The 22,582-nt window shown below is 41.9% G+C and overlaps 1 protein-coding gene across 5 annotated transcripts in view; it reads left to right on the forward strand.

Annotated features, from left to right (window-relative positions):
• The window catches only part of usp6nl (USP6 N-terminal like), a 250,985-nt gene that overhangs the window by 180,554 nt on the left and 47,849 nt on the right, over positions 1-22,582 (forward strand). For all 5 annotated transcript variants that reach the window (XM_041203381.1, XM_041203378.1, XM_041203382.1 and 2 more), the window contains 2 exons: positions 16,805-16,853; positions 21,426-21,546. In XM_041203381.1, the coding sequence (XP_041059315.1) occupies positions 16,805-16,853; positions 21,426-21,546 (170 nt within the window). The remainder of the gene's footprint in view (positions 1-16,804; positions 16,854-21,425; positions 21,547-22,582) is intronic.

Here is a 22,582-nt window from a genome sequence, read left to right on the forward strand (position 1 = left end):
GTCTTCAGGAGTTGAGTTACAGGGAAAGTTTAAACAGGTTAGGACTTTATTCCTTGGAGCGTAGAAGAAAGAGGGGAGATTTGATAAAAGTTTACAAAATTAAGAGCGGTATAAGACAGAGTAAATGCGAGTAGGCTCTTTCCACTTAGATTAGGAGAGATAAACACGAGAGGACATGACTTTAGGGTGAAAGGGGAATGGTTTAGTGGGAACATTAGGGGAAACTTCTTCACTCAGAGAGTGGTGGGAGTGTGGAACGAGCTGCCATCTGACATGGTAAATGCGGGCTCACTCTTAAGTTTTAAGAATAAATTGGATAGAGACATGGAAGGGAGAGGTCTGAAGGGTTATGAACTGGGTGCACGTCAATGGGACTAGCGGAATAATATTTCGGCATAGACTAGAAGGGCCGAATGGCCTGTTTTTCTGTGCTGTAGTGTTCTATGGATCTAAAGATAGATGGGAGAAGCCTGAATTCTTTTCCTTGGAGAAAAGAAGGACAAGAGGAGATTTGGTGAAAGTATTCAAAAATATGATGAGCCTGTCAGGGTAGGGAGAAACAGTTTCCATTGGTGGAAGGATCGAGAACCAGAGGACACATATATTTAAGGTAATTGGTTAAAGAAGCAAAAGCAAACTGAGAAAAAATCTTTTCCACACTGAGTGATTAGGGTCTGAAATGCACTGCATGAGTGTGTGGTGGAGGCAGGTTCAATTGAGGCATTTAGGAGGCAATTAGATGATTATTTGAAAAGAAGAATGTGCAGGGTTATGGGGGAAAGGCAGGAGAATGGCACTCGGTGAAATGCTCATTCAGACAGCCAGTACAGACGTGATGAGCCAAATGGCCGCCTTCTGAGCTGTAATAATTCTGTGCTTCAATTCTATGTTCTCAAAGTCCTTTAAGCTGCATCAGGGAAAACATTTTTTCAATACAAAAATCATTAAATTATTCCACTTAAAATGTAGACAAAACAAGAAATTAAGTATTGAATCCAGTAACCAAAGTTTAAGTAAAGGGACTGAAAACAACAACAAACATGAATGGTAGTGGATAGTTAAATAACTAACCAGAGGAAGAGGCTCCAAAAACATGGGGGAGTACAGCATGTTGGTGGGAAAGACAAAGCTGAAGCATTTTCAACCAGTGGTGTCAAGTATTTGATACATCTTTGTCTCCTCCTGAGGTCCCCAACATCATGGTTGTCAGTCTTCAGACTATTTGAGTCACTCACTGCGACATCAAGAAATGGTTTAAAGCACTGGATACAGCAAGACCATGGGTCCTGACAGTCTGCTGACTGTGTTATTGAAAACTTCTGCTCCAGAATTGACCGTGCCCTTAGCCAAGCTGTTCCAGTATAACTACAACAGTGGCATTCACCTGACAATGTGGAAGTTTGCCCAATTATGTCCTGCCCACAAAAAGCAGCACAAATCCAATCCATCCAATTACTATTCTATCAGTCTACACTCGATCATTAGAGAACTGATGGAAGATGCTGTTGACAGTGAGCAGCACTTTCTCAGCAACAAACTGTTCACCGATGCTCTGTTTTGTTTCTTCTATGGCCACTCAGCTCCTGATCTGATTGCAGCCTTGATCCAAACAAGACAATGGGGCTGAATTCTGGCAGTTCAATGAAAGAGACTGCCCTTTGCATCAAGACAGCATTTGACTGAGTATGGAATCAAGAAGCCTGAGCAAAATTCAAGACAATGGAAATCAGGGTGGAAGGGGAGGATGGAATTTTCTGTTTGAGTCATGTCCAGCAGAATGGAGTTCCTCAGGGTAATAGAAACATAAGAAACAAATGCAGGTGTAGGTCATTTGGCTGCTTGAGCCTGCTTCGCCATTGAATATGATCATGGTTGATCCTCTATCTCAACGTCGTACTCCTGTGCTCTCCCCAAAAACCCTTGCTGCTTTTTGAGTCCAGAAATCTATCTATTTCCTCCTTAAATATATTCATTGACTTGACCTCCACAGCTTTCTGTGGTAGAGAGTTCCATGGACCCACCACCCTATGAGTGAAGAAGTTTCTTCTCATCTCTGTCCTAGATGGTCTATCCCATATCCTGAGACACTGACCCCTTGTTCTAGACACCCCCAGCTAGAGGAAAGTACCTTCCCTGCATCCAGTCTGTCTAACCCTGTCAGAATTTTATGTTTCAATGAGATCTCCTCTCATTCTTATAAACTCCAGTGAATACAGACCTGGTCGGCCCAGTATCTCCTCATAACAACAATCCTGCCATCCTGCGAACCTTTGCTGTACTCCCTCTATGTCAACTTTATCCTTTCTTCCGTGAGGAGACCAAAACTGCAATACTACTCCAGGTGTGGCCTCATCAAGGCCCTATATAGCTGCAGTAAGACATCCTTGCTCCTGTAATCAAGTCCTTTCGCAAGGAAGACCAACATCCCGTTTGCTGCCTTAACTGCTTGGCTGCACCTGCATGCTTGCTTTCATCAATTGGTGTTCAAGGACATCCAGACCCCTTTGTACAAACATTTCCCAATTCATCATTTAAATAGTACTCTGCCATTCTGTTTTTCCTCCCAAAGTAGATAACTTCACGCTTATCCATGTTATACTGCATCTGTCATATTATTTGCCCACTCACCCATTCCTTCCCTACAACTTTAGATCAGAAGTGGAGATGTTCACTGATGATTGCAGTGTTCAGTACTATTTGCAACTCGTCAGATACTCAAGCAGCCTGTGCCCACCTGACTGGGACAACATTCAGGGTTGGGCTGATAAGTAGCAAGTGTCATTATGCTGCACAAGTCCCATGCACTGACCTTCCCCAACAAGAGACAATCTAAGCATGTCCCCTTGACATTCAGCTACATTTCCATCACTGAATCCCCCCACCATCAACATCTTGGGGCTTAGCATTGATGAGAAACTCAACAGGACCGGCCATAGAAATACTGGTCACCGGGGAGGCGATGGCATAGTGGTATTGTCACTGGAGTAGTAATGCAGAGATCCAGGGTAATGCTCTTGTGGTGGGATTTGAACTCATTGGTGGAATTTGAATTCAATAAAAATCTGGAATTAAAAGTCTAATAACCATGAAAGCATTGTCAATTGTTGTAAAAACCCATCTGGTTCACTAATGCCCTTTAGGGAAGGAAATGTGTCATCCTTACCTGGTATGGCCTACATGTGACTCCAGACCCCAGCAATGTGGTTGATTCTTAAATGCCCTCTATTGTAGCAAACTGTCAACCGTGCTAAGTTCTCCCTACTAACATCTAGGGGCCAGTTGCAAAATTGGGAGAGCTGTCTCACAGACTATTCAAGCAACAGCCTGACATAGTCATACTCACGGAATCATATCTTACAGATAATGTCCCAGACGCCAGCAACACCATCCCTGGGTATGTATGTTCCGGGGTCATGTCCCACCGGCAGGACAGACCCAGCAAGGTGGCAGCACAATGGTATACAGTTGGGACGGAGTTGCCCTAGGCATCCTCAACATTGGCTCTGGACCCAATGAAGTCTCATGGCATCAGGTCAAACATGGGCAAGGAAACCTCCTGCTGATTATCACACACACGGCCCTCCCTCAGCTGATGAATCAGTGCTCCTCCATGTTGAACACCACTTGGAGGAAGCACTGAGAGTGGCAAGGGCGCAGAATGTACTCTGGGTCGGGGGCTTCAATGTATATCGTCAAGAGTGGCTTGGTAGCACCATTACTGACCGAGCTAGCTGAGTCCTAAATGATATAGCTGTTGGACTGGGTCTGTGGCAGGTGGTGATGGAACCAACAAGAGGGAAAAACATACTTGACCTCATCTTCACCGACCACCATGACAGCATCGGTAAGAGTGACCACCGCACAGTTGTTGTGGTGAATACATCGCGCCTTCACATTGAAGATACCCTCCATCGTGTTGTGTGGCACTACCACCATGCTAAATGGGATAGATTTCAAACAGATTTAGCAACTCAAGACTGGGTTTCCATGAGGTGCAATGGGGCATCAGCAGCAGCAGAATTGCACTCGAGCATAATCTGTAACCTCATGGCCTGGCATATCTCCCATTCAACCATTACCATCAAGCCAGGGGATGAACCCTATCTCAATGAAAAGTGCATGAGGGCATGCCAGGAGTAGCACCAGGCATACCTAAAAATGAGGTGTCAACCTGGTGAACCTATAACACAGGACTACTTGTGTGTCAAACAGCATATGCAACAAGTGATAGACAGAGCTAGCGATCCCACAATCAACGGATCAGATCTAGGCTCTGCAGTCCTGCCACATTCAGTCATGACTGGTGGTGGACAATTAAACTACCCACTGGAGGAGGATGCTCCACAAATGTGCCCATCCTTAATGATGGAGGAGCCCAGCACATCAGTGCAAAAGGTAAGTCTGAAGCACTTGCTACTTTCTTCAGCTAGAAGTGCCGAGTGGATGATCCACCTCGGCCTCCTCTGGAGGTCCCCAACATCATAGATGCCAGTCTTCAGCCAATCTGATTCACTCCACATGATATCAAGAAACTGCTGAAGGCACTGGATAGTGCAAAGGCTATGGGCTGTGACAATATTCTGACAATAGTACTGAAGACCTATGCTCCAGAACTTGGGCTGCCCCTAGCCAAGCTGTCCCAGTACAGCTACAACACTAACATCTACCTGGCAATGTGGAAAATTGCCCAAGTGTGTCCTGTACAGAAGATGCAGGACAAATCCAACCTGGCGAATTACCGCCCCATCAGTCTACTCTCAATTACGAGTAAAGTGATGGAAGGGGTCATCAGCAGTGTTATCAAGTGCACTTGCTTAGCAATAACCTGCTCACTGACGCCCAATTTGGACTCTGCCAGGGCAACTCAGCTCCTGACCTCCTTACAGCCTTGGTTCAAGCATGGACAAAAGGGCTGAACTCCCGTGATAAGGTGAGAGTGACTGCCCTTGACATCTAGGCCACATTTGACCGAGTGTGGCATCAAGGAACGCTAGTAAAACTGGAGTCAATAGGAATCGGGGAGAAAGCGCTCCGCTGGTTGGAGTTATACTTAGCACGAAGGAAGATGGTTGTGGTTGTTGGGGGTCAGTCATCTCAGCTCCAGGGCATCACTGCAGGAGTTCCTCAGGGTAGTGTCCTCGGCCCAACCATCTTCAACTGCTTCATCAATGACCTTCCATCATAAGGTCAGAAGTGGGGATGTTCACTGATGATTGCACAAGTTTCCGCACCATTTGCGACTCCTCAGAAACTGAAGCAGTCCATGTCCAAATGCAACAGGACCTGGACAATATCCAGGCTTGGGCTGACAAGTGGCAAGTAAACTTTGCGCCACACAAGTGCCAGGCAGTGCCCATCTCCAATAAGAAAGAATCCACCCATCGCCCCTTGATGTTCAATGGCGCTACCATCACTGAATCCCCCAGTATCAACATCCTGGGGGTTACCATTGACCAGAAAAAGAATTGGACTAGCTATATAGACACCGTGGCTACAAGAGCAAGTCAGAGGCTAGGAATCGTGTGATGAGTAACTCACCACCTGCTTCCCCAAAGCCTGTCCACCATTTCCAAGGCACAAGCCAGGAATGTGATGGAATACTCGCCTCTTGCCTGCATGAGTGCAACTCCCGTCAAACTCAAGAAGCTTGACACTGTCCAGGAAAAAGCAGCCTGTTTGATTGGCACTACATCTGCAAACATTCACTCCCTCCACCGCTGACGCACAGTAGCAGCAGTGTGTACCATCTACAAGATGCACTGCAAGAATTCACCAAGGGCAGCAGATACATGGAACACCACCACCTGGAAGTTCCCCTCCAAGCCACTCACCATCCTGACTGGAAACCTATCACTGTTTCTTCACTGTCACTGGGTCAAAATCCTGGAACTCCCTTCCTAACAGCACTGTGGGTGTACCTACTCCACCTGGACTGCAGTGGTTCAAGGGGCCTTGGTAAATTGATATCATGCATCTTATGATATAAACTGCTACCATTGTGTGCCACTGGGTGTGAATGATTTAAGGTGCTGGATGGGGTGATCATCAAGTGGGCCACTTTGACTCGGATGGTGTTGAGCTTCTTGAATGTTGTTGGTGCTACGCTCATCTAAGCGAGTGGAGTGCATTCCAACACATTCCTGATTTGTGCCTTGCAGATGGAGGACATTCTCAAGGTTAACTAGGGATGGGCAATAAATGCTGGCCCAGCCACCGAAGCCCACATCCCATGAGTGAATTTAAAAAAAGACCAAACCACAGGGTTGGAATTCTGTGATTAGTAGCTCCCCTTCTGACTCCCCAAAATATGTCCTCCATCTGCAAGGCACACATCAGTAATGTGTTGGAATGTACTCCATTCGCTTAGATGAGCGCAGCACCACAACATTCAAGAAGCTCAACACCATCCGAGTCAAAGTGGCCCACTTGATGATCACCCCATCCAGCACTTTAGATCATTCAGACCCAGTGGCACACATTGGTAGCAGTTTATATCATCAGTAAGTTACATGATATCAATTTGTCAAGGCCCCTTCAACAGTACCTTCCAAACCTGCAATCTCTACCTCCTAGAATGACATGAGCAGTAAATGTACGGGAACACCACCACCTGCAGTTTCCCTTCCAAGTCTCACACTATTCTGACTTGGAACTATATCACTGTTTTTCACTTTTGGGTCAAAATCTGGGATTAGATGAATAGCATTGTGGGTGTATCCACACCACATGGACTGCAGCAGTTCAAGAAGGGTAATAATAGCTGACATTGCCAACGGCACTCAACATGCAAAGAATTAATTTAAAAGAATGCGTGTGTGTGTGCGTGTTTGTGCCTTGATATAATAAAATGACCCTGGGCACTTCACATGAGCATTATCAAACAAAATTTGACACTGAACTACATCAGGAAACACTACGACGGATGACTAAAGATTGGGTCAAAAAGGTATGTTTGCAGGAATATCTTGAGGGAGGAAAGAGACAGAGAATTTTTGGCAGCTATGGCTTCAGCTCCTCATGTTGGGAAGAATTAAAATCGAGGCGCTGCAGTAATCTTGGAGGGCTGTAGGGCTGGGGATTTAGAGGTAGGGAGGGATGAAGCCATGGCGGAATTTGAAAACCACCATGATTTTAAAATAGAGGTGTTGCTGATCTAGGAGCCAATGTATGTCAAGAAACATCGGTAATGGGTGAGCAGACTTAACGTGAGTTAGGATACAGTTTTGAATGAGCTCAGATTTATGTAGGGGGTGGGGACGGGGGGTAATATTGGAGACTAGCCATGAGAAAATTGGAATAGCCAAATCTAAAAGTAGCTCAGGCATGGATGAGGATTTCAGAAACACATGAACTCAAGTAGGGAGTTGGTTGCTGTTACAGAAGTGGAAGTTGGCAATCTTGGTGATGGCGCGGATATAGAAGCTCATCTTGGAGTTGAATACAACACAGGCTGCAAACAATCTGGTTCGGCCTCAATTGCTAGAAAAGGGATAGAGTTGGTGGCTAGGGAATTGAGTTCGTACTGGATACCTAAGACAATGGAGTCAGTCTTCCAAATGTTGGAGGAAATGTTTGCTCACTCAATACTTCATGTTGGACAAGCAGCTTGACAAATTGGAGTTAGTGAAAGATCAAGAGGTGATGGTGAGTTGGAGCTGGGAGTTATCGGTACAAGCGTGTGAAACGTGATGTGTTTTCAGATAATTCTGCCGAGGGAAAGCATGTACATGAGAAACGACATGGGGCCAAGGATTGATCTTTGGGAGCTCCAAAAGCAACTGCTGAAGTGGAAAGAGAAGCCATAGCAGATGATTCTTTGGCTACAACTGGATGATGAGAATTTAACCTGATGAGGGCAGCCCCACCTGGATAGATGATGATGGGGAGGCATTGGTTACAGAGAGGTCTAGAAGGCTGCATGTATATATTACCACTTTGACAAAAGCTAGCAACCTTTGCTTTTTTTTTGTAAAGATTGCTATTTCATTTTTGCAGTTAAAACAGATTTGTTCCATTGCTAAAATGCTAGTAGCTAGTTTGAATCCTCCTGTTACTTATGTAATTTGACAAATGATGAATGTAGTAAATTCTTATACCAAGATGAGGGTTGATGCATTCAGTAGACTTTTGGGTCGAATTTAAAATAACTTGATTTCAGATTAAAATGGCATAGCTTTATGCTTGCTATCATGTAATTCACAAAGTTACACTCGTATTCCATTTTAACATTTCTCGTTTTTCATTTCCAATATTCAGAAAGAGAATTGAGTCTTTTCAGTACTTTTAGTTTTGATATAATGGCTTGTCTGTTAATATTTTAAGTCATGATACGCATTAAAGTATTTGCTATATAAAATTAATTTGTTTTATATTTTTATATTAACTTTATCAATTTGATTTTTAAATTTTTTAACGGTTTATATTGATATGAAGAATAGAAACTATAATGACGGTGAACCTCCTTTCAGTGAAATCTTCACAATAGCTGCCAGTTTAATGGCTTGAAGCAGCACTGTATTCCAATAAAAGTTTTATTAAAGATTGCATTATTGAAAGATTTAAAACCTAAGCCTCTTGAGATTAAAGCAGCCGACAATCATGAATAAAAGCACCTTCAACTGATTGCAGTCCTGGACTGTGTGGACATTTGTTGCAGGTGTTTCTTTCTGGAAAATCGTAGCATTGGATAAAAAAATCAACTGATTGAACTGTGTTCCAACCGCACTAAAAAGAATAACTCTCTCACCTCTTGAATTTGGGATTTGGGGGCATTGTAGAGATGGAATTACCTTTGTTAACAACAGTCTTGAACTGCAGTTTGTGTTGTTAAATGTAATTGGCAAATCATCTCAACTTGTCTGGATGTGGTTATTTTAAGCTTATGCCTAATTATTTTTGACCCTTCATGATTCTAAGACATTTTTATTTTGACTTAAATATTTACAAAGATGATGCAATACTTTGACAAGTGCGTGAGATTTATTTTAACTATTTAGTATATTAAAATTTTCCCTACAATTTGCTGTCCTCCTGCAAAGCAGTTTTAGGCAATGTGTGAATCTTGATTTTGTACTGTTGCCCAATTTAATATCTTTATGGTCATATCTTGTGTGTTCCTGGCATGCTTCTGGAGATATTTAAGTATTAATAATATGTACCTAAGACATGAAAGGGATCATAAACTGTGTAAATCAACCTTTTTGTTTTTGCTCATTTAAAAATGGACTTTGCCTAACCGAAGGATGGCTGCTGCAGGTCACATGATTCACTAGATTGACCACAGTTTGTGGAAATTTCAAACAGCAGTTACAAGGACAAAAGAGTTCTACCCTTATCCTTGTGGAATCTCGCACCTCATTGTAAGAACACATTATAATCCACAAAACTGGAAGACTAGCAGACAAGTTGTCTCCCAGCCTAGGCTATGACAAAGGGAGAGCCATTGAAACTCATTGTACTGGCAGAGGAACTAAACGTCGCCATCTATCTCCTAAAATAAATAACAGATCTTAATCAGAAGCACATATATTGTTTGTTAAGCTTTAAGTAACTCATTAACGGACAACATCATATCCAAACTTCTAGCCTTTGGACAGCTTTTAATATTACATTTCCGGCTCACACAGCAGTCTGCCAATTCCATCCCAACCTGCAAATATCTGACAGCAGGACTCCAGGCTGACCAAGCAGCCTGCAACAAACCCCCTTCAAAGTCTGTTTATCTGGAAGCCTACTGGCCACTGCCTGCCAAGCAGACCAAGTCTCTGAATGTCAACCTCATCCCATTGCATTACCATAATCTTTAAAGGAATTCGGCTCTTCTGCCCCCAGCCAGGAATCTGCCTGAATTGGAGCTTGCCTGTGAGTGATCCCTTTCGGATTTGGATTTTCAGGACTTTGGGAAACACGTGCACTGATATCTGTTTCTGTGGTTCTTTTTACTGTTAAGTTATTCATTGTTGTAAAACCCATCTTTCCTATCTCACTGCATACGCGTGTGTGTATGAAGTTATGAGCAGCAGCGCCCCCCCCCCGCCCCGGTTTGAATGTAGGAATAAATTAAACTTCCGATGTAACCCTAAGAGAGTTTGCTGTGAGTCACTTGAAAATAAAATGACTACTGTTACGACTGAGATGGGAGGAGTGCACAGTTTGTCTAGCCCCACTACTCTACAGGTCGCACCATTCATGTAAATGTTCAATTGACTCACCAAAATAGCTATTTATTTACCTTTGCTGCTGTTCGACCCTGAATCAAAGGGACTTTAACCAGGCTTCTTTCAGTAAACTCAATGTTTGATTTATTATAAATCAGAACTTTTTTAAACAAGTTGCAAAAACTGGTTAACACACAATTTGTAATCTGGAAGCGTAACTGTCTATCCCTTTGAAAAATGCCGTAGCATGCGCCAGCATGCATGCATGCACAAGACCAACAAATAGTCTCTGCAGCGATTGGCAGTTAAAGAAAAATTTTATGAATACGATAAAGTTCGCAGGGTTTTGACGTTATCAATCTGGTCCTCCTCGTGTGAAGACAGATCATTAATCCCAGTAGATGTCTGGAGGTTCTCACCAATGGAGCTTCAGTGTGAAGGAGAATAGAGTCAGATCAATCCTTGGGACCTCCCTCTTGTCTCAGCCTCTCCGTTTCCAAATACATTCAACCTTAACTGAGACGAGGGTTCCTAGCTGGACACTGATAACCATACTGCATTTCAGGCAAGACAAAGACAGTGCAAGCTCAGCAGCTTTCCCTTTCTCAGTTTATTCCCAACTGAGTTCAAAAGAAAAAACTTCAAAACATAAAATTCATATCAGTCAGGTCCTTTCCAGTAAGTTACTAGGACCTTTGCCTTTAAAACAGTTTTTTCCCCCCCAGAAGTTAAAGTATTTGCAGTTCTAATAAGCTAATAGCTCTCCTCCTCAAGTGCCATGCTGGCCGTTTAGCTGCAGTCATGTGATTTCTTGGGACAGGCTTGCTTGCTCACATTCCAAGGTGAACTTATGATCTTTATTAAGAAGAAAAACCAGGTCAGTTCCAAAGTGTCCAAATAACGCAATGCCTTTCTAAATTTCAAAAGAAAAAATAGTTCTTGAAGATTTGGTTCTAAAACTACACAAACTAAGGTCTTTTGAAAGAAGCGCCACAGCCTATTTTTAAACAAAAAAAACATCTCTGCTTACACAGACTGAGAAGATAAAGGAGTTCAGTTTTGCCCCCCTCTCCTGTCCGTAAAAAATTAAGAACTTGAGAAGGTTACTTTCAAGTACGTTCACTGTCAGTCATTTGGGAGCACTTGGCTTAAAAGTGAAACAAACATGTTGCAATTAATGTCACATTTAAATTTGGGAAATGGGAATGGAGCGCATTTAAATTTCAAAACTTGACGTTTCTACTATTGAACAAAGAACAAAGAAAAGTACAGCACAGCAACAGGCCCTTGGCCCTCCAAGCCTGCGCTGATCATATTGCCCGTCAACTAAAACGTTTTGCACCTCCGCGGTCCGTATCCCTCTATTCCCATCCTACTCATGTACACCACTATCATACCTGCTTCCTCCACCTCCTCTGGCAGTGAATTCTAGACACTCACTACCCTCTGCGTAAAAAAAACTTGCCCCACACATCTCCTCTATAGTTTTCTCCTCTCACCTTAAATCTATGTGCCCTAGTAATTGATTCTTCCACCCTGAGAAAAAGCTTCTAACTATCTACTCTGTCCATGCCACTCATAATTTTGTAAACTTCTATCAAGTCGCCCCTCAATCTCCGTCGCTCTAGTGAGAACAATCCGAGTTTCTCCAACCTCTCCTCATAGCTAATAACCTCTAGACCAGGCAAAAATCCTGGTAAAACTCCTCTGCACCCTCTCCAACGCCTCCTTATCCTTCTGGTAATTTTGAGGTTTAATAAATTTTCAAAATACATGTTTTCTAAAGCAAAATGCAGAAATTATACAAGTGTGGAGGGCACTCAGTTGGGCACATGGCTCTGCCACCTTGTGTTGACTCAAAGTTATTACAATTACACAGCTCTTCCTTGAGGCATTACCCTGTTCAGTACCTGCAAAGTTGAAAAAATGAGCCATTTTTTTTGAGCTTCCAGGGAGCTTTCAGGCCAATCCACATTCAGCAACCTGCTCTAAAAACTCTGCTCACATTTTGACAGCTGTGACAAATTCTACCACAGCAGCTGAGACAACCCACAACATTCTAAAATAAAGGTTAATTTGCCTATCTTCCCATGTTAACAGACCCTTTAAAAAATTTCAGGATCTAGATCTGCATTTTTGCCAGAACTATTCAGTTCTTTCTTGGGCCTTACCCTATCTGTGCACCAAGTTTCTTTGAAATCCATCCATTAGCCTTTGAGATATATTGTTTACAGCTGAATAGACTAACAAATGGGCGAAAGCATTACCTCCATCCATTTTCAGTGGTGGAGATAATGATACAAATTTCCTTTGATTAATTCCACTTCAGACTGCAATCTGTCATAGAATTATAAAAATTACTCAAAAGTTCAACACATTGGGAGCAACTGATCGATTTTGACTTGTTCTATGCACACATCATCAGGTTCTCTGTTTTTAAAATATATTTATTATCTGGATATGGTTGATATAAGGCCAGCATTTTATTGGCCTTCTCTAGTTACCTTGAGAAGCTGGTGGTGCTCACTTTATTTTAAGCCACTTGTAATTTAATACTTTTTTCACAGTGTAAATATATCACTTTGAATTGAGGTTGGATCAATTCAATCCAAAAGTATTATGGCTATGAAATAGTATGGTATTTTGCAGTAAAATTTCTATTCTAACTAATTGATTCTTTCATTCTCTTTCTCCACTCCCCCACCACTCCCTTCCAAGTTATAATGCTGGTATTGTCAAAATTATTAAGATGCTCCTTTTATGAAACAAGAGGCTAAACTTGACTTTAATGCCAATGTTGATCGTGGATTTAAACTCAAATGGGAAATTTCTTAAAAGGGGGCAGGGTGGGTGCATGTGCATTCTTTATAAAAATAAAATTTAGATTAGTACTGTATTCAAAGCTGCGGTGTTCTCTGATGATTCCAGTTGTTGTGCTAAACGGCTGTTTTTACTGTTACTAAATTGCAACCTACTGACTTATGTGGAGTTATTAGCTCTCTTTGCAAATATAGTGTGCGTGACATACCTCTGAACATTTCTTCCAAAAGTAAAGATGTCATGAAATGATTGAGTATACTGCCCCAAACAGCCTTTCTTTTGTTTCAAGGGCACCATAATATTTGACTGGAAAGTTCGTAAAACACTAAATGATCATGGTTCAATGCCCCTTTATCCTCCCTAAATGTCTCCCTCCATATAAACTCCTCAAACTGTATTCGTGGCCACCCTGTGACCTTGACATGTCACATGGCTTCAGTACTCCATAGTTCCAGTCATGGATAAGACCATCTCTGGTCATTGCCTTTTATCTCTTGCCACTCATATCCCCCTTCCATGCCCCAAACCTACCTCCTTCTGTATCCCATTCTTGGAAAAAGCAACCCCCAATTGATTTACAACAACACCTTCTTCAAAATCCCAATCACCTGTACTTTGGCTCTCTGTGTGCCACAACATTCCTGCAAATAGTGATTTGCTGAACCATGCTTTCACCTCCACCTTTGTCCTAGCCCTCAATAAAACTATTACTCTCTTTCTGACCCTAGCCATTTCCCCTGGTTTGACCCTCATCTCAGCTCACTTAAATCCAAGTATATTTGAAAGGATATGGTGCACATCTCACTTAATCATCCACCTGTGTTTCAAGTGGCCTGACTGGACCAGTTGAAACACAACCCGGGTCCTACCCTTATTTGCTAAAACTGCTCACTATTCCTGGATCACCCTGGAATGCAAAGGTGTAACCCCGGCTTATTTTCTGAACTGCGGACTGTCGTCTTAAACTCCTCTCCCCTGTCTTCTGCACACTTGCCTCCCACAAGTGCAAGGAGCTCATGGACTAGTTTATCATCAGGATCGAGACTATCTGTCCAGCTGGCTCTGCTGTTTCCCTCTCTTCTACTAGCCTGCCTAGCCAAACTTCCTTTAATACTACTCCTTGTGCTAGCCTTGAAGTTGTATCTGCCTCTAGTTTCTCTCCTGTCTCCCCTCATGCCCTCTGAGCTCATCCTGTTCATGAGACCCACAACCTGTTTCCCCAACCCTGATTCCACTAAACTAATGATCACCCAACTGCCTCTCCTGGCCCTCACGTTAGCTGATACTGTAAATGGCTCTTTCTATTCAATTGTTGCTCCTCTCCCCCTTAAATCTGCAGTCAGCACCCCTCTCCTCAAAACAACACCCTTTACCCCTTCATCTTTGCAGACTCATGTCTCATCTCCAATCTCCTTTTCCTCTCAAGTCCTTTCACATCTTTCATTCCTGCAACTCTACCAAAACGGCTCTTAACAAATGACATCCTGTGTCCCTTTACAAATTTAAATGTTGCATCCTCATCCCCCTTGACTTGACTGCATCCTTTGATCACGGTTGACCACAACATTCTCCTCCACTGCCAGCTGGATGAGACTACACTCAAATGAATACATTCTTCTATCTAATCGTATTCAGAGAATCACTTGCAATGGCTTCTTTTACTGTTACCGACAGCGTGCCCAAAAGATCAATCCTCGGACTCCCTCCTATTTGTCACCTGCCTGTTGCTCCTTTGCGACATCACCTGAAGCCTTGCATTAGTTTTCACTTGGACGTTGATGGCGCCCAGCTTTACCTCACCACCACCTCTCTTGACTTCTCCACTGTTGTGAAGTTATCAAACTCTTAATTCGGCATCCAGCACTGGATGAACAGAAATTCCCACCAATTAAATATTGGTAAGCCTGAAGCCATTGTTTTCAGTACCCGCTCCAAGCTTTGCACCCTAAATGACAACTTCATCCATCTCCCTGATAATAGTCAGAGCTTTTAAGCCAGTCTGATCACAATCTTGGGGTCATCTTTGATCCTGAGATGAGCTGCCAATCTTATAGTCATGTCATCTCTGAGACTGCCGATTTCTACCTCTGACGTCGCTCAACTTTGCCCTTGGCCTCAGCTCATCTGCTGTTGAAACCAGCAGTTGTTACCCCTAGACTTGACTTATTCCAACACATTCCTGACTGGTCTCCCACATTCTACTCACCGTTAACTTGAGGTCATCTAAAACTTTTGCTGTCTGTGTTTAACTCGCAGCAAATCCCATCCCCTTATTGCCCGTGTGCTTGCTGACCTACATTAGCTCCCAGGCAAGCAAACGGTTCTTGATTTTAAAATTCTCATCATTGTTTTCAGATATCTGCAGCCCTCTAATTCTGCCCTTTTGTGCATTCCTGACCATATCTGATGCATTATTGGGAGCCGTGTCTTCGTTTGTCTGGGCCTCAAACTCTGGAATTCCCTCTCTACTCTCTGCCTCTTGGCTGCGTTTTCCCATTTTATGGACACTCATTAAAACCTACCTCTTTGCTAAACTTCTGGTCATCTGACCTAATCTCTACTTTGCAGCTCAGTGTCAAACTTTGTTTTGTAATGCTCTTCTGGAGCGCCTTGAGGCGTTTCATTATGTTAAAGGCTTTATAAGTGTAAGTTTTTAAAATTACAACTGAATTTGGTGTAACTAATATATTGTCTCATGTTTTTAAATCTTAGATATCTGCTATTCTCAAGTTGTTTCTTTACCACTTCCATTACCACACTCGCTTTTTGGCAGTTGCATCACAAAACCTTTTGTTATTTAAACTCTGCTGCTCTCCACCCTATCAGAGACCTTCCCTTTCATATTCCCTGCCCCCTTGCCCCCCCCCCCCCCCCCCCCCCCCCCCCCCCCCCCCCCCCCCCCCCCCCCGGCATCCCCTTCCCACTGGCTTTAAAACTCCGAGACTTATTCTTCAGTTCTGATGAAAGGTCATCATTGTTAACATTATTTCTCTCCATAGACGCCTGACATGTTGAGCATTTTCAGCATCTTTTGTTTTTATTTTTGATTTCCAGCAACTGCGCTATTTTGCTTTTGTAGCTACTATTCTGTAGTGATTGTATATATGAATTCAGATGTTATGCGTTTGTTTAATAGTGTCACATTGGTGGTTATTGATGTTATACTTCAAGTCAGTATTTTCTGGAATTGCTGGACATTTGATGATCGGCAAAGGAGTACTCGCGGTCTGTGAAGGCATAATCACTACCTGAGTACATGAGTGAAGCCAAGTGGCAGCAGAGTCAGAGAAGCATGGTGGCAGAAATCTGATGGAAGCCATACCATAAATATATTGTCCAAAATGGAACTGAGGAATGAGAAGAATGGCTTGGTAACTGATAGCCAGCAACCAGGAGAGACACCTGAATGAAGCTGTGGATGGATTTTAACAAATGCTGGAAGATCTTCTTCATTGCAGCCTGTTTGTCATCTACAATGCATATCCACAGCTTAGATTCAAAAAATAGCCTTTTTTCAGGACAGGAACCTTCAGTTGCAAAATAATATCTTCCCTTGAATGCTGTGCTAGACACAGTTAAAATGATAAAATCTGCATGTTCTTTAGGAACCACACATGAATGTCTCTCTTGCAAGTGTCCAGAGTACCATTTTGCTTAACTCCTTGGTCACTGGCACATGTGTAAACAGAGCACTTGCATACCTGAATTTCCCTGAACTCTAGGTCTTGCCTTCAGATTTAAGGAAGATGTCCTGAATAAATATGTATTTATTGAATAAGGCATGGGGCAAAATTGAAAGGTAATTTCTTTGCATTTCTCTTCTACAGGCAGCAAGCTTTGTTCCACGTTTTAGCTGCTTATTCCATGTATAACACGGTATGTTTTTTTGTCAGTATTTTAAACAGTTTTCAAAGCTGGTTGTTACCTTTCTGGTTTATATTGTCTTTCTGTTAGATTGTAAATGTGAAAACTTTTCAAAATGAAAGCTATTGAGGATGGCTTTCAAAATGCACAATTCCAACAAAGCAATGGTTGGAATTCTTGAAAGGAGGGGTGATGTCAGACAGGGAGCAATTGAGTGTGAAGTATACTTGAAGGAAAATCTAGGAGAATTTTTTGTTTATTCATTGTTACCCCTTTTTGAAAAAATTCACAGTGCCAGGAGAATATTTATTGTGGGCATAAAATTCATCAATTGCTCTTCAATAATCATACATCAAAACGTGTCACTGGTTGTTTTGTGGAGTGAAGATGAGGTAAAATCTTCAGGAGTTCGATCTGCTTCATCCAATAGCTTTGTAGAAGTTCACTGACTACATTATTACAAACTACTGAGAGCACAGAAATATGCTATTCAGCCTTCCAGATCCATGTCAGTGCTTATACTCTGCATGAGTCTGCCCCCACCCATCCTCCTCATCTGACTCCGACACACCCTGCTAATCTCTCTATCATGTGCTGAAATAGCTTTCCCTTAAATGCATGTAGGCTATTTTTCTCAGCTAGTCCTTGTGAGGGGTCTTGCATATCCTAACTGCTGTCCGAATTGCAGGGTTTCTGTCCTGAGTTTCCTGTTCTATCTATTAGTGACTGTCGTATATTCATGGCCTCAATTTTGGTCTCTTCTGCAAATGGAAACATTGGCTCTATGTCTACCTTATCAAAGCCTTTCATAATTTTGAATACTTATCAGTTCACCCCATTTATTTTCTATGGAAAGGGCCCCAGCCTGATCAATCTTTCCTAATAGGTATAATCTCCCAGTTCTGGTATCATTTTAATTTTAAAAATTTTTGCACCTTATCTTGTGTCTAAATCCTTGCTTATAATATAGAGGCCAGAACTGTTCAAAATGTTATCTAACCAAAGTTCTACACAAGTTTAACCTAACTTCTTTGCTTTACAATTCTGTTCCTCTTCAATGAACCCAGTGCTTTGTTGTTCTTTTTGGCCTTATTAACCTCTGAAAAAACTTTGTGATTTGTGTATCTGTACTCCTCCACCCCCCACCTGTTCCTCTCCTCCATCTCGATACGTTTTACCCAAGGAGTTTGTGGCCTCTATATTCTTCCTACCAAAATGTTTTGCCTCACATTCTTCTATTTTGAAGTCCATTTGCAATTATGTGCCCATTCTGCAAGTTTGTTAATGGCCCAGAACTTCTGATTTCCGGGGGTGGGGGTTGTACCCAGGAGAAACCCCAGAAGTCCCTATGGAAGGGCTGCATGGCAATTTCTCAGGAAGCATAAGCTTCTGCCGGGCAATTACCCTGCACTGGGAATGACCGGAAACAATTTAAAATGGAGGACCCCCTCCCCAGTACCCTGACTCCCCTGCCCCCGACTACCCTCCCAACCCCACCCAAGGGTGCCTGAACCACCTGACCTGACCACTCTAACCCCTCACCCACTTAGCTTACATACTTAGCTTGTCCCTAGCTTCTCAAAGTGGGTGGGACCTTTAGCTTACTTGGTTTACGGCAGCTAGAGCCGCAAAAAGTGAGCATTGCTTCACTTTCCCAACGATGCTGCCCTGCACTGGGAGGAGTCCAGAGCTGGTGCGCGGCACATTTCTCTGCAGGCCTGGATCAGAAGTCCTTGTGGGAAATGTGCAGCTCCACACTAAGGTAAGTAAAAAGAAGCAGAGTGGCAACCCTGACTGCATTTGCCACTCCATGGAAGTTCTGACCTAATGTCTTGCTGTATTTTGTCACAGTCCTCCCATGTATTACACCCTGCATTTTGTTGACATGTGTAAGTTTCAAAATTGTGCTTCTGATTTATGAGTCTAAATTATTTATCTACATGGTGAAAAGCAATGATCCCAGCACCAGTCCTTGTGGAATGCTACTTCCACCATTTGTCAGTCTTAGTAATTAATTTTAACCCCTACTCTGTTTTGTAGCTGACTTATGATTCATTCTGCTCCTTGTCCTCTGATTCCACATGTTCTGACCTGGTCATGAGTCCATTATACCTTATCAAAGGCTTTCTGGAAATCCAAATATGTTATGTCTACTGTGCTATTTGTGTTACCTTTTCCTGTAAATTCAAATGCTTCAGTAAGGTTGGTCAAGTTCAGTTTTCCCTTTTGGAATCCATGAAGACTGCTCTTGATTAGGTTTTCCATCTCTAGAAGTTTTTGTGTGATATCTTTGGTTAGGAATCTCATTATTCTCCCCAACACAGAATATACATATGAATCATGTTAGCTGTCTCCCAATCTAATTCCACTGTTGCCTTTTCTAGTAACTTTTTATATATGTGTAACGGTGCTTCTGGCATATTTTCCATCGCTGCTTTTAATATGTGTAGATGCCATCCTCCGAACCAGGGATTTTATCAGTTTTAATTAGTTTCTCAATTATCCCACCTCTTTATATCTTGTGTGCCTTTATATCCTATTTGATTTACCCTTCTAACATTGTCTACCATGTTAACCTGCCTGGTAAATACCAAGGCAAAATAATTAATATTTCTGCCATTTTTCTATTATTACCTGTGAGCTTATTGTATGTATCCTTTATTGCCCTATCCCTGTCTTGGTATTTCTTTTGTTTGTGCCTGCCAAATACTGTACTATTTCCTTTTTTATTCTTTAATAATTTCATTTTATAGTTTTGCTTTGCCTTCCTTTATTCCTTGATAATTCTTTGACATATAGCACTAATTTGGTATCTCTTCAATGGTTAATTTTCACATCCTTTCTCTGATGATAAAGAAATATGCATGTATTTGCACTGCTGCTTTGTTGCAGAATTTCACATTTTGACAGCCATTAACACTTCTGACTTGTGTTATGTCGACTGCAGAAATAGGTTTAAGCAAACTGCTGCATTTTCTGAAGCTCTGTGATTTCAGTACAAATTAGATTTGGAAAGGAAGCTGACAGCTGTTCTATTTACGTTAGGTTCTTTTTGCTAATGTTTATATTTGGTAAACCATTAATAAGAATTAATGTCGTTTGGTAGTATGAAACTTGAGTATTGCTGAAATAAGAGATATTATCTAAGTTTTTTATCTTGCATCCATCAGGACACTGCAAGAATATCAAAATAAGGGGAAAACAACAGTTTATACAGTATGTGAAGAGAGTTTTGATTGGTTGGCAAGTGGAGTTGCCACCAGTGGTGGTGACTGATAGTTAACTGCCAAGCATTGTTTGAAATTTAAACCAGGCAGCTTGACCCTGATTGGCCAAGGCATCGCCCTGAGCAATGGGTCAGCAAATGGCTGTCACTTATTTTGTTTAGCTGAAACAGGTGCAATGTGTGTACATGTTCTTTCTGTCTGCAAAGATCAAGGTCCTGTTTATTAATACATGTAGCCTCCAGTGCACACACGTGCCACACTGAGAGCCTGACTGGCAATGCTAAATTGGTTGTCAGCGTAATTCTTAGCACACTGAGGATTATTTAACAAATGTTGTCCAATCACGGAATCAGTATTTTGAGTTTTGCAAGCACAGGCTGGTTGCATGAGATCTGTACCCTGCCTATTGCGAACAGCAGCTGGGACATGCTGCTTGATACAATCCACCAGTCTTTGGGATGGACGACCTATGCACCTAGCATCTCACTGGCACTGAAATTCATATACCTCATTACTCATCTATTAGTGGCGAATACCATTCCTGTTGCTGTTGCATAGTAGCAGCATAAAACAGCTAGCTTCACCTGTGGCTTAAATTGCTGTTTCGTGCTGCTACAATAGAGTAGCAACACAAGTGGTATTCACCACCAACAGGATGCTGCCATCAAGCCAAAATGATGTTCTGCCTATCTCACAAATGAGCAATGTGGTATATGAATTTCAACCAGCCTATGCTTGCAAAACTCAAAACCGTGTTCAAATTAGATGTGATTCCACAATCGGACAACTTTTGCTAAATAATCCTCAGTGTGCTAAGAATTACGCTAAGAACCAATTTAAGTTCAGCCTAGTTCAGAGTGTGGCACATTTACATGTTTTGGAAGCTACATTTGTTAATACACATGGCCCTGTTCTTTGCAGACAGAACATGTACACACATTGCACCTATTTCAGCTAAACGAAATAAGTGGCAGCCATTGGCTAACTCATTCCTCAGGGCAATGTCTTGACCAGTCAGGGTCAAGCTGCTTGGTTTACATTTCAAACAATGTTTGGCAGTTAACTGTCAGCAACAGTGGTGCATCCTTCATGGCAACACTACTTGCCAACAATCAGCAGACTCTTCACATCCAGTATAATTGTTGTTTCCCCCTTATATTGATATTCTTGCTAAATGTCCTGATGAATGCAAGATGAAAAGCTTAGACATGTCTCTTTTTTCAGCAATACTCAATTATTTAATTCCAAATAAAACCATAAATTAAACATCCAAACCTCATTCATTTCCATAAAGGGAAATTACTAAATTCCCTGTAAGTAACTTGCTGTACCTTTTTTTCATTTTATTCAATTGCAGGAAGTAGGTTACTGCCAGGGAATGAGTCAGATTACTGCACTGCTGCTTATGTATCTGAATGAAGAGGATGCTTTCTGGGCACTCGTGAGACTACTGTCTGACACAAAACATAGCATGCATGGTAAGATACTTCCAGCTATGTTAATTTAAAAAAGAAAACCTGTTGACTATCATTGGAAAAAAAAAATGAGTAAATTTTGAGTTTCTTGTTTGTGGTCAGTCACTCCCTATGAATGTACATGGATAGCACCCAGACACCATGCTTTTGAAGGCTTTCGCTTGTCCGTGATTGGTGGGGCTCTTCAGTATATTCGCCACGCATCTAACATTTATCTCTCTCAAAAGCAAGGTTGCTCTTGCGCTCAGTTTCCACCTCATTAAGTTCCACATCTGCCAGATCATCATCTGCATTTTCTACTGCTTGAAATGTGATCTCATCACCCAATACATCTTCCTGTGGCCTCTTTGTTTTCAAAGACATATATTGCTTAATGCCTTTCTCTTGGCAATTTCCTATTCAACAATAATGGATGGTTATTAGTGTCTTCTCAGCCATTGTTGAGGGCTCCATTCTTTACATATGAAAAAGCAATGCATATATTTGTGCTTCCTCCAGTCTTTCTACTGTGTCAATGACACGTCTCTTTATGAATTTGTTTAATTTATACCATTTACTGTTTAAAAGCCATGGGATTACACCAGAATATATGTAAATGCACAAAATGTGTTGAATAAGGTTGGTGAGCTACAAGTGCAAATAGCCATGTGGAAATATGATGTAGCAATAACAGAAATGTGGCTTAAAATGTTGAGGACTGGGCACTTGATATTCACAGATACTAAGTGTTCAGAAAAGATAGGGAAGGGAAAAAGGGAGGTGATGTGACAGTACTGATTAGGGAAGACAATATAATGTTAGAAAGAGAGGATGGGGCCTTGAGGGGGCAAGGCTCGAATTAGTTTGGTTGGCATTGAGAAAGAAAAAGAGTGATCGTGCTTTTGAGGTTTTCTATTGCTCTCCAAATAGTGAGAACGAGAAGAAATTTGCAAGGAATTCAGAGAGGCATGCAAGAAGTATAGAGTGGTGATACTCAACGACTTTAATTATCCAAATATCGATTAAGATAATGTTAGAGTCAAGAGTAATGAAGGGAAGG

The sequence above is a fragment of the Carcharodon carcharias genome, chromosome 13, assembly GCF_017639515.1.
Source record: "Carcharodon carcharias isolate sCarCar2 chromosome 13, sCarCar2.pri, whole genome shotgun sequence".
Classification (NCBI taxonomy): Eukaryota; Metazoa; Chordata; class Chondrichthyes; order Lamniformes; family Lamnidae; genus Carcharodon; species Carcharodon carcharias.